The sequence below is a fragment of the Parasteatoda tepidariorum genome, chromosome 1, assembly GCF_043381705.1.
Source record: "Parasteatoda tepidariorum isolate YZ-2023 chromosome 1, CAS_Ptep_4.0, whole genome shotgun sequence".
Classification (NCBI taxonomy): Eukaryota; Metazoa; Arthropoda; class Arachnida; order Araneae; family Theridiidae; genus Parasteatoda; species Parasteatoda tepidariorum.
In genome coordinates, this window is record NC_092204.1 from 20,840,671 (window position 1) to 20,853,858 (window position 13,188).

Below are 13,188 nucleotides of genomic sequence, written 5' to 3' on the forward strand. Positions count from 1 at the left end.
GAATTACCATGAAAAAAAAATGTGATTTGTAGAAATACTAAGTTTAAATATGTTTGCTTGATATTTAACAATGGGTTACGTTTTTCAAAAAATTAAAGCCTGATAACTGAATTATTTAATTCTTGAAATTTATATTGGAGGGACAAGATACTTGTTCACCGTAATATTATATATATATTAATAGGGGAAAAAGCACCTGCGATATTCATATTCTTTAATTATTTTAACTGAGTATTTTGACATACACTAATTTTCCATTGAAAAAAAAAACAATTTCTACCTGAGAAGTTAATGCTCAAAATAACTAATACCCACACTAATAATTGCTCACATTGGCAATTCGCTCAAACTTTGCTTTTGGTCTTCTGTCTACCGAGACCAAAGACAACTCAATTGCTCGTTTAATTTTTTAATCTTTAATATAACAAAATTGGTAAGTTTATGGGATTGTATAGCCGTCCTCATGCTAGTTAACGAATGCAAATTTACAATCAAGCGGCATTTAACGAATCGCTTTCTTTTATGCAGATATTAATCTTGGCTGTAATTGGTCCCACTTGTGTAATTCAAGCTTTTATTTCTTTTAAAATTGTTACTAGAAATAAAACGGACAAAAACATAGCTTTTTTTTTCTTCAAATAAAATATTGCTGAACTAGGAGTTAAACGCAGTTGAGTTGAGATATTGCTTCTGGGTAAGTTCCCTTAATCCTGAAAACCCTCCACAAATGGAATGTTTTCATTTCATGACAAACTCAAAATATTTGTGAATCGAATGTTGAACTCATACCTGCCAACTCTTCCGGAAGATTTTATTTTCATATTTCAAGTGGTGGCAATACTCAGGTTATTCCAATTAACTTTTTGAATTATAATGATAATTATAAATGAGTTTGACCACCACTACATATAAATAATTACAATAAATATATCAAAGCATAATGATACTTGAAGTGAATTTCAACAGGATCAAAATATAAATATAGTTTTGAGTCAGATCGTTTTTCGTTTATTGTTTTACAACCATTCTGAAAATCCATTCTCGGAAAGAGTTAAAGTTGGCAGCAGGTATGTAGTCTCTTGGACGTTTAACAGTAGTACTTTTTGTTTATTAATAAAAATTTTAAGTTAAAAGTGGTAGATATAATTTATCTCTAATAAGATATTTCGATAATTTTAATTAAAATGGAATCGATAGAATAAAAGTTTTGAGCATTACCGAAACCAGAATTTACACGACTATCAACATAAAAAGAAGTCTATTCTGTAACGAAAAACAGTTAAATAAAATCTGGGTAAGAGAAAGCTATTTGTGATGAGAACAAATTACCCAAGAAATTTTTTAGCTAATTTTAAAAATGCTTTAAAGTATCAAAAAAAAAAAAAAGCTCTCTATATACTGTAGTGCCATCAAAATCATATTTCCACACTTAAAAAAACTATTCATGGGGGGGGGGATTTCGTTCTGCAGAATTTTACTGTAAAAGAATGTGACACAGAAGACCAGAGCCAAAATTTCTAGAAGGGGTATCATCTTCGCTAGAAACGCCCTCCATAAATGGGGAGCACGCATATGTTTTTAATTGATACATTATTCGTTTAGAATTGTTTATATACTTGATATATCATCTATAATTGTTTATTAAATTTTAAAATTAAAAGCATTAATAACATCTAAGGTATGCGTAGATCATATTGATTAGTACAAATAATAATTTTATATAGAAATAAAATTTATTTTATTTATTTATTTATTTTTAACTTTTCAAAGAGCAACTTGGCAAATGACACTGAAATCGAGATGGAGCTATTAGCTTTTATACGAGCCTAATGCGAAAGAATAAAAACTGAGTTTTTAGCGTTTCGTTAAATCACAATTTTAAGAATAAAAAATCGATCCCCCTCCCTTTCTCTTTGAAACATTAATGGCAAAAGATGCATTTTTTTACTTAATTGTTACTTAATATTTGACTTTTTATCTCTAAACGCTTACAAGATGAATTTCTGTTTCTTAGTGTCGGCTTAGTTACTTAAATGTATCCTACTTTACTTTGGAACATGAGAAATGACAATTATGATTAATGATGATGAAAAAATGATGAAAAATGGCAAGCCCAATGAGGCCCCGGGTTCAAATCCAACGATGGACTGTCGATGCGAATCCGCATCCAGCTTGCACCTACCACAGTGCTGACTTGAAATATCCTCAGTGGTAGACGGATCATGGGTTAGAGTCCCTTTGTCGTTAGCCCCATAGTTCTTCCTCTCCATGTAAATCAAATGCGGGTTAGTTCCATCAAAAAGTCCTCCACGAANGGCAAGCCCAATGAATCCCCGGGTTCAAATCCAACGATGGACTGTCGATACGAATCCGCATCCAGCTTGCACCGACCACAGTGCTGACTTGAAATATCCTCAGTGGTAGACGGATCATGGATTAGAGTCCCTTTGTCGTTAGGCCCATAGTTCTTCCTCTCCATGTAAATCAAATGCGGGTTAGTTCCATCAAAAAGTCCTCCACGAAAGCAAATTTCTCCCAATACTTGATCCAGGAGTTCCTTTGTTTTCTGTATTGGGTCCTAAATTACAAGGCTACGGAGTTGAACATTTGTAGACGTAAACTATTTTCTGGATTTCATATACTGCTGTATACTATAGTAACGCTGTTTTCTGGATTTCATATTTAATATTCTACCAGTTGGTTAAAACTCTAATTTGAAAATTTCGAATATGTTTGCTTATATGATTGAACTGCTGCGCGCACTTCGAACTTTTGGAGTGTTCCCGTATGCCCCCTTGTGGAAGCGGGGAGGGGTTAAGCTAGTTATTTGTAGACGCAAACGCTAAATTGCTTTGGCTGTTCAACGACGGTTATAAAATAAAATGAGAAATGGCAACTATGAATAATAATGATTATGAGAAATGGCAACTATGAATAATAATGATGAGAAATGGCAACTATGAATAATAATGATGATGAGAAATGGCGACGATGAATAACGATGAGGGTATATGGCGACTTTTATTGTTTTTTGGCGACAATTTGCTTTAATCTGATGTATTATTTTTCCTTTAAAAAAAATTCATTAAAAAAAATTTTTAATCTCTTAATGCATTTTTTTCAGCTGCAGTACGTACATCCACACGAACTTGAATCTGGTGATAGAACAGCAACACTTATGTTTTATGTAAGCATATACGATTTTAATCAAGTTTATATATATATATATATATATATAGTAAAATAAAACTCTATATATTTTCTTGTTGATAACAGTATTTTTCTTTTGGATTTGTCTAAGAAGAATTTTCTATCCAACATTGGTAAACATCTAAGAGCTGTCGTTAGAAGTTGTATAGGTTGTCTAAACTAAAACGAAGTTTCGTGTTATTTATATGTTATATGTTATCGTGTTATTTATATTCGTGTTATTTATATGTTAATGCCCACCAACGAAAAATGGTATATATGAGAAAAAACACCAATTTAAACAAAGGGGTAATATTTTGTTACTCATATCCAGTGACTTTTTTACAGTTACCTATTGTTAAGGTTATTTATTTATTTTTTTAGAAAAAAAGCAGGATGCTTCGACTTTAGGTTCAAATATCAATTTATCAATATTTTATTTTCAATTTTGCCTTTTATGGTCGTATTACCGATGAAACTAGAAGAGTTCTTCTTGAAATGATGCAGAGATGCAAACTCCACTTCGTGAGAAAAAATATTTTTAATTGTTAGACGAACTTTTAATTATTTTNTGAGTGAAATAAAACTCTATATATTTTCTTGTTGATAACATTATTTTTCTTTTGGATTTGTCTAAGATGAGTTTTCTATCCAACATTGGTAAACATCAAAGAGCTGTCGTTAGAAGTTGTATAGGTTGTCTAAACTAAAACGAAATTTCTTATTTGTGTTATTTATATGTTAATGCCCAGCAACGAAAAATGGTATATATGAGAAAAACACCAATTTAAACAAAGGGGTAATACATTGTTATTCATATCCAGTGACTTTTTTACAGTTACCTATTGTTAAGGTTATTTATTTTTTTTATTTTTTTTTTTAGAAAAAAGCAGGATGCTTCGACTTTAGATTCAAATATCAATTTATCAATATTTTATTTTCAATTTTGCCTTTTACGGTCGTATTACCGATGAAACTAGAAGAGTTCTTCTTGGAATGATGCAGAGATGCAAACTCCACTTCGTGAGAAAAAATATTTTTAATTGTTAGACGAAATTTAATTATTTTTAGTTTAATAAAATTGATTTTGAATTATTTCTCCACAATATCGATAACAAGCATATAAAAACTGATATCAGGTTCATCTTTGCTGTAGTCTTCTCGTCATGAGACTTTTGAAGAGTTGGTGAAAATGTCCCTTATTTTGGAAGTTTTAATTTTAAATTCTCTACCAATTTATAAAAACTTTTACACTAAGTGGAGCAGTTGGCATTCTAACAATAAAAAATGAGCGAGACCGCTTTTTTCTTTCTTTGGAAAAAAGAACTTTCTTAAGATAATTCTCCCGTCGTTAAAAAGAGAGCGCGGCAAGGCAAATACAATTCTGCCAACTACTACGATTTTTGCAAAATATTTTGTGAAGTGGTAGACATTTAAAAACCAAAATGTTCATTATGTTTGGTAATTTTGCAAACATTTTAAAGGCCGAACCATAGTGACGTTGTATATGTACTTTTAAATCATTAATATGCTGTGGTGCGAAAAATAAGTTTTAAATTAGTAAAAATAATACATTAATATATAAACTTAGTTATAACTAGATTAAATTTTTACAAAAAGCGTAGAAAGTTGACAGCCCTGCAATTACCTTACACAAATGAGTTAAGGATCATCTTACAATGAAACAGTAGTTGCAATTTTGTTTCCTGCTGTAAGCAATTCTGTTAGAAAAATAGTTTAATAATTAATTAACTGGTTAAAACTTAAAAATTTTTCAAAATTATCTTATGTTGCAATAATATAGATTATTGCAATTTTGTTCCCTGTTGCAAACAATTCCGTTGAAGAAATAGTTAAATAATTAAATAGCTAGTTAAAAGTTAAACATTTTTCAAAATTACCTTTTGTAACACATTTATAAATTATTTTTTTATATATTTTAGCTCTCAGATGTAACTAGAGGTGGAGCCACAGTTTTTCCAAAAATTGGGGCCAGTGTTTGGCCAGAAAAAGTATGTTAAATAATGCTTAATTGGTTATGATTATACTTATGGTATTTTTCACTAGTGTTCGAATGAAAAATACTCTCACCCTATAACTCTACTTTAATCTAATTTATTGTTATTCCATTTTAGGGTTCAGCTGTGTTTTGGTATAATTTGAAGAAAAATGGTAAAGAGGATCCGATGACATTGCATGGTGCTTGTCCAGTTGCTGTCGGTAGCAAGTGGGGTATGTATATGGCGAACTAGTATGCATGGAGGCCGGGATAGCCTGGTCGGTAGGGCGCTGGGCCCATGTCCGTGAGTTCATGGGTTCGAACCCCGCCGGCTGAAGACTCCCCGTGTAGTAAAGTGACTGATGCACGTTAAATCTGTCGAGTCGCAAAAGTCCTCCATGTTCCCATAACAAATCAAGACCTCTGGGGCACTGGATTGGAGATCGATCGTTCTCTGATTCAGGTCAAAATTACGATCTGTGGATGAATGAATGGATGTATGAATGGGTCCGCCCTATAAACGGGTGCGACGTATGGTGTGGCAGAAGTCGAATTCATGGCCATACATGGCGCCATTGAAAAACAAGAAACGCACACTCTGCCTTAAATTTGCTCGGTTTCACCAAGCAGGCTTGCCCGTGTATTAAGTGGCATTAGAAACAACAACAGTAAACATGGGCTCTAATATGCAGATTAAAATAATGCTGTCTTATGTAAAATAGGGTTGACTTAAATAGGTTAAATGACGTTCGATGTTACATTTTTCGTTTTTGTGTGCCTACGATCTCCGGAGAAAAAATTTAAAATCAAAATTAAAGGGTATAAATAATAATCAATTTCAATGATAATCAATTCAATTCTCTTTCGCAAAAATATTAAACTAATTACCCTTAGCTGAACTGCATCGCCGATTCGCTATGCTCAGCAGCGTGGAGGTAATGCCAAATGTGAAATCCTAGTTCAAATCCTAGCGTAGCCTCGGATGTGATGTCCTCTAACTTATGATGATGCTTATTCCTCAAATTGACAATGCTTATTAGCCATTTCATTGTATTGAGTGGACAAGTCAGTGTGTATGTTTAAATAAATAAAATATTTGAAGTCTAATTTATTAATTTTCTAATTCCCGTGGATCTTCGAAAAAAGCAGAAATGTCAACTTGCTCCGGATTGCGGAAAAAATATTTTTAGTTGGTAATGTTTTAATGTATCATTCTTGTACAAGAAGTATTATTCTTGTATACAAGATATAATATATTATATCTTGTAATTATTAAATTCAATTTATAGGGTTTTTACTCATCACTATTTCTAAATAATTCATAGGATTATCTCAAATGCAACTTCGTGGCTATTTTGCCGTGTTCAGCTTTTTAAACAGTTAGCAATATTAACCGAAAAGTTTCAAATTTTAATTTATAGTTCTTTAAAATGTTTTGTAGAATTCGGAGTAGTTAACATCTCTGAAAATGTAATAATTATCTTTATGGATTTGAATTAATTCACATCGAGATTTTTTTCTCTTTTCATTTTAACGTTGGGAGGTCTGGATATAACCTATCCAGTTTCTATACAAATATTTTTTTCCCCAATGGCAGGCACTTAACTTTATTCGTTTCGCCTTGGAAGATGGCAGACTTGTTACTCATTTCGCGTTACCCAGTGGGCACCTGTGAGCCAAAGTCAAGGAGGCGAGTAACATTGCCCATGCCACACTGCCACAACCCGTTTATAGGGTGGGCCACATTCATACATCACACACAACAGTGGACAACACAAGAGAGGGAAACATCCATGCCCAGAGCGGGATTCGAACCCGCAGCCATTGGCTTCGCAGTCGCACTGACCGCTCTGCCACCTGGCCGTTTCTATACAAATATATTTCCTTTGAAAATGACCTTGTGATGAAGGTCTCAAATATATAAAATGATCGAGCTTTTCTTTTCGCTGTCGCTTTTTAAAACTAAATGAATGCATTGTATGTGTTTTCCGAAGTTGTATTAGATAACTAAACCGTTATAAAACTTTAAAAGCAGATAAAGCATTTAATAAAGATAAATTTCTAAATGAAAATATTGTAGATTTTCAAGAAATGTGAGAAAAATACATCTCAATAAACTTTTAAATACTTTCAGAATTGGTAGATTTTTAATTAGTTTTGGACCTTTTGTACAAGCTTTATTTACTTCTTGTGGACAGCCCGTGTTTGACAAAAAGCTCCTTTTTTGTATGCTATATTTACAATATATTTTCGAAATATATCATTTTTTAAATTTCTTTTCTTCCTCTAGTGGCTAATTTCTGGATTCGGGAGAAAGGACAAGCATTCCGAAGAAGGTGTGATTTAGATCCTAATCTATGACGTAAACAATTTGCAGACTGATCTTATTTATAAAAGAAAAAGAAGAATCGGAAAGAATGTAGATGTTCTGTATAAAAAGACAATTTAAAAAAATATGGGGATATTATAAAAAAAATAATTTGAGACTAGTCTTTTTTGATGCTAACGTAACGAAAATATGGTTTATTTTATAAGTAAATACTAAGAAAATCTGATTGTGGTGATGTAAATTGGTAAAATACAGTTTACAATATAGTTTATAATCTGATCTCCGTGTGTATGTATGCATTGTACAAAGTGTGTAAATAAATTGTAAAAGATAGCTTCTTTGTGTATTTTTAAAAAAAAATTAGAAGTGACTATTTCGTTTCTTTGTGACTTTTTATTTTTAATCAATCCGTCTCTAGAAAATGAAGTAGAGTAGTCGTTGTTGTTGTTGTTGTTAATTTACGTCGCACTAGAGCTGCACAATGGGCTATTGGCGACGGTCTGGGAAACATCCCGGAGGATGATCCGAAGACATGCCATCACAATTTTGATCCTCTGCGGAGGGGATGGCACCCCCGCTTCGGTAGCCCGACGACCTGCGCGCGAAGTCGAGCACTTTACGGTAGCACAGTTTAACGAGGACCAATACCGCACACCCTCGGTCCCTACGCAGACTGATCCAAGTGGTCACCCACACGCACACTGACCGCAGCCAGTGATGCTTGACTTCGGGGATCTGCTGGGAACCGTGTCTTAACGATCAGTTCACTGCGGGGCGAAGTAGAGTAGTCATTAAACAAGGAAAGAAAAAAAGAGTGACCATGAAAAAAAATTTTGAAAACTTGGTAGGTCGGCAGGCACTTTATTTACGTCACACTGGAGCTGTAGAATGCGCTATTGGCGACTGTCCGGGAGACATGCCTGAGGATGATTCGAAGACATGCCATCACAATTTTTGTGAGGCTACTTCCTCAATTTAGACATAGATCTGAAGGAGAAGGAAGTTTTCTCCAGATCCCTATAACCATGGTACTGCTCAGTTGTAAGAACTTGGAGAAGAAACTGTATAATATGAAAGAAATATAGAAAAGAAGAATTTATAAATGTGATGGATTGATATAAGGGAAAAATATAATAATATAAGGCAGAAATTAAATGAAAATTAAAAATAATGATAATCTGACGAGTCTTGTAAGCTTCATATAAAAACGGTTTGTAAGCCCTTGTCAAGTGAAAAAACAGATGCCACAAATTGGAGAAAGTTTTTTTCATTTCCAATGTCAGGGAATACAAACAATAACACAGAGGAACAATAAAAATGGAAAATAACAGAAGACCGAAGTCATCTTCCCATAAGCTCTCTCGCACCCCAATATCTTGCGGTCTCCGAGTCCGTGGAGCCTCCTACAGCAATGGAGCTGCTCTCTATTCATTGGTGCTCCAGAACCACACAGTTTGACACTGAGGGTGGTCATAAATACCTATACGATGCAGGTGTTCTCCTAGGCAATCATGTGCTGTTAGGATTCTAAAGGTGGCTACTGCATCTCGGCGAGGCTCATCTGGCACTGCCTTAATATCTGTCTCACTCCAGTTCTTATTCCTTATGCTTTCTCGTATGTCAGCAGAGGCATTCATTTTCATTATGTTTTTTATATATAGTTTTATGGAATGGTATGACAATCCAGAGCAACTTGGTTGAAGGATTGTGTTCCCTTGCGAGCAAGAAAGTCAGCTTGCTCGTTACCATAGATGTTACAATGGCTGGGCATCCACTGGATGACTACTCTTAATTGGAGAAAGTGGTGGTAATAAAATAAAAAATGAACTGGGCATATTGTTAACCATTTCACTAATTGTTACTGTATCACTTATGCATAAATAAAACAGTTTGAACCAAATGGATTTTACACTAGCAATCTCTCTAACGATGCTTCCCTTTTCCGATTAGATGAATAGACAACTTCTACCTGTCTTACAAATTTAAAGAAGCGTTTAGTGAAAATGAAATACATAAGCAATATTTTACTGAACTAAGTGGCTCCTCCGCCTCCTTGCTTCTCTCACCAGACCCCGTAATTGTTTCGCCTTCATCATTGTTTTTTCAAGTCGACATTTCAAAAAAGTTAAAATTAACACTTCGTTTATGAAATGTATTTTTACTATATTTTAATGTAAGCACATTTTTTGATTGTAAAGAAATAATGACAATTTGGATTTAAAAATAAATAAATAAACTTAGGGAAGGAGAAAGGAGGGATTAATAAGAAGACTACTATTTTTTCTATTTAACAATATATAAAGATAAACTTATGTAATTATATAAAAAACGGTATTTGCCTCTTGAATTTATGTTTTTAAAAATTTCAATAAATGTTTATGGTATACCTGATAGCATCTTTCTCTTATTATTATTATAAGTAGTAATTGCGCTTTTATTTCGATATCAAATCAAGCAATAGTATATAAAATAAAGATCACGAACAAAATGAATAAGCTTTCTTAAAATAATAGATAAGGAATCATTCTTTTGAGCAAAAAGAATAAAGAATATTTCGCATTTTTTTTAAAAAAGAATAGCATGTGTGTATATTGTTACAGTTATTAAAATCTAATTGGGCTTCTGAGGCAGCATCCGGAATTTTTTTTTCTCATTAATTCGGATGCCTGAGGTGGGTTTGAATGCTTAGAGTTTAATTTGGATATAAAATGAAGCGGCACATAACCCAGTAGCTTACACGAATGGAGGGAGATTAAAATACTTTCTAAAATTTAACTCTTAAAGACTATTTTTTCTAAAATAATTTTATGAATCATTTCTGGAAGTCCTATTAGAAAAGAGTTGTCTTGTTTAAAAAGAAGTTGATTGAGTTATCTATTCTCAAAAAAGTAGACATGCATTGTGCTTATCATGCATGTATGTATGACAAATATGTGGACATGCAAGAGTGCTTAGATAAGAATATCCGCCATTAAGATTTGAAAGAACTTAAGTAACTAACTTTGAATTTAGAATTGCGAATTTAATAACTCTAAAGCAGTGATTCTCAATCACTGTGCCGCGGCACTTTTGTGTGTCGCGGCACTTTTGTGTGTCGCCAAATTCTTAAAATGTGCCGCCAAATATAAGAAATAATTCAATAAAAATTATAATGCTCTTTTTATTATGAGTAAAGTTTAAATTAAAGAAAAGTGTATATATATATATATATTATAATTTTTCCACGCTTTAACCGCGTGAATATCTTTGTCAGCGATTGTCTTGTCTCTGACAATATTAAAATGAGTTAAAATAAGATGGAAGTGTTTAAATTGTCTTTGACGCACAATTTTAAAAAATTTTGAAATAAGTAGGAAATTTAACGACTATTAAAATTATTAATTAACAAATGAAAGCAAGCTATATATTAACTTTCAAACGGAAATAAAAGCAAATCATTAAAGTAAGCTATGCAATTAATAAACAAATTAACAATGGATGACTGAAAAACAAATTGACAAAGGATAACTAACAAAAAAATAAGCTAACAATTAATAATTAGCAAAAAGACTAGTTAACAAGAAATCACGAGTAAATAACAGTTAATGATAAAAAAAACTAACAGTTAAGACCTACATAAAACAAGCTAACAATTAATAACTAGCAAAAAAATAAGAAAATAACTGTTACTAACTAATAAGAAATTAGTTGAAAGAAATAATTAATCCCTTAATAAACGTGCTTTTGTAGTACATATTATTTTATTTCCCATTCTAAAAATTATTATCACAAACTATTTAACACAGTGTATTATAGATAAGTAAACAACTTTTAATCTAATTTTTTTCATTGTGTGCCGTCAAATTTCGAAATCGTTAAAAGTGTACCGCAACAAAAAAAAGGTTGAGAATCACTGCTCTAAAGGCTTCTTCGGAAGAAGTTACTGTGGTTGTTAATATTTCAGCTTGTGATGATTCAAAAGAATCAGAATTTCAACCAACCGTAAAATCAAATGTTAAAGTAAAGGAATAAATGCATATTTTTCAACTTTTAATGCTAGAACAGTTATTATTTTAAATGATTTTTGAAAATAATTGTTACTTTCAATATCTCAAGTTTTCGATTTTATGAAATATTTAGCTCCGATCCTCAAATGAGACTTTGAGATTTGGGATACTTATTTTATCAAAGTTCGACAGTATTTTAAACTCCGAAAAAAGCGCAAGTAAAATTTGTTTCAATGATTAGATAATGTTAAATTTTATTAGTATTATCATAGTCTAATACTTTAATATTTTTTAATGGAGCAATAATTTTGTTTTCAATCATAATTCTCTATGGAAGATCGAAGATTTAATTTATTAAGCCAATAATTGTTACACACGTATCGTGCCTATTTGACAGTTCTTATAAGTTATGAAAAATTAACTTTACAATTAAAAGGAATTTGTTTTACAGAAATATGCAACAAGATTAAGAATAACAGAAAGTGGTATTTTCTCAAAAAAAACTAGCATAAAGATTGAGATCTAATTTTAGAACAAACCAAAATAAATAAATTATAATAAAATAAATAATATTTAGCTCCTAATTTCTGAATTATTAATTTAAAAATTTACTCACAAAATGTTATTAATGTGAAGCAATGTACTGCTGACGGACTCCTTTTGGTATAATGAAGAACTACTTTCAAAAGTAGTTCAACAACTCCAAGAACATTAAATCCAACAGAATTCTCTGGAGGTTGTAGAACCTATACTTGCTTAAAAACTATTAACTCTCTGAGGGATGAACTATGTAAATATTACCTTTTAAACTTATTTAATACAGTTATGTATCTACTGAAGATTTAAGACATAGCTAACTATGTATTTAACTATATCTCAGAAATAAAGATAGGACAAAAAAAATCAGGTCGCATTTAATTCCAAAAATACTTACTAACTGACCTAATTTTTTATCAAACAAGAATTTTTTTGCCGAAATTTAATATCACAAAATAAGGATTTAATTAAAGAAATGAATTTTCATTTTACGGTTCACAACCAAAACGATATTTAAAAAAAAAACTTATTTAGTTTGACAAGTTAACCTCATTAATGACGCTGCACATTTTTATCTATTTTAATGACAAATTAAACCCAAATTTTACCATAACCACCTGCTTGGTGAGTAGTAAGGTAACAAATTACACTAACTTGTATTGTACTGACCGGGAAAAAAATATTTTTGAATTTGTTCTGATCAATATTTTGATTCAAGTAGACATACCACTTTAATTGCAAGTATACAAATTATTACATGTCATATGAGCATACCATATACTGCAGATGTTAGAAATTTTACGTCTATCCTTGACTAAGTATATGGGGATAAAGTTTACTCAAAGATTGATCATTTTACAGGTATCCTGGATTTATCCAAAGATTTGGAAAAAAATGTATTTCTTGCTAAAACCATACTCCCTAACAATTTGAAGTCTCTTTTTAACGCCTAGAAATATTTCAAGTTTTAACAAGAGTTATAAAACTAACAATAATTAAGAAGCGTAATTAATTAAGAAATGAGTTAATTTAATGTCTATGTAGACTTTGACAAATATACTTCATCTATCAGGTTCTCATTTGCATCTCCAAATTCACTTTGCATGCGCGAATTTTTCGTGAGCTGAATGAAAGTTCTTTCAGGTTTT

At 31.7% G+C, this 13,188-nt stretch overlaps 1 protein-coding gene across 1 annotated transcript in view; it reads left to right on the forward strand.

Moving 5' to 3' along the window:
- LOC107448668 (prolyl 4-hydroxylase subunit alpha-1) overlaps positions 1-7,850 on the forward strand; it is a 98,758-nt gene extending 90,908 nt beyond the window's left edge. The window contains exons 12-15 of the mRNA XM_043039238.2: positions 3,125-3,187; positions 5,133-5,201; positions 5,325-5,421; positions 7,479-7,850. Coding sequence (XP_042895172.1) covers positions 3,125-3,187; positions 5,133-5,201; positions 5,325-5,421; positions 7,479-7,549 — 300 coding nt within the window. The 3' untranslated portion in view covers positions 7,550-7,850. The remainder of the gene's footprint in view (positions 1-3,124; positions 3,188-5,132; positions 5,202-5,324; positions 5,422-7,478) is intronic.
- The last annotated feature ends 5,338 nt before the right edge of the window (positions 7,851-13,188 follow it).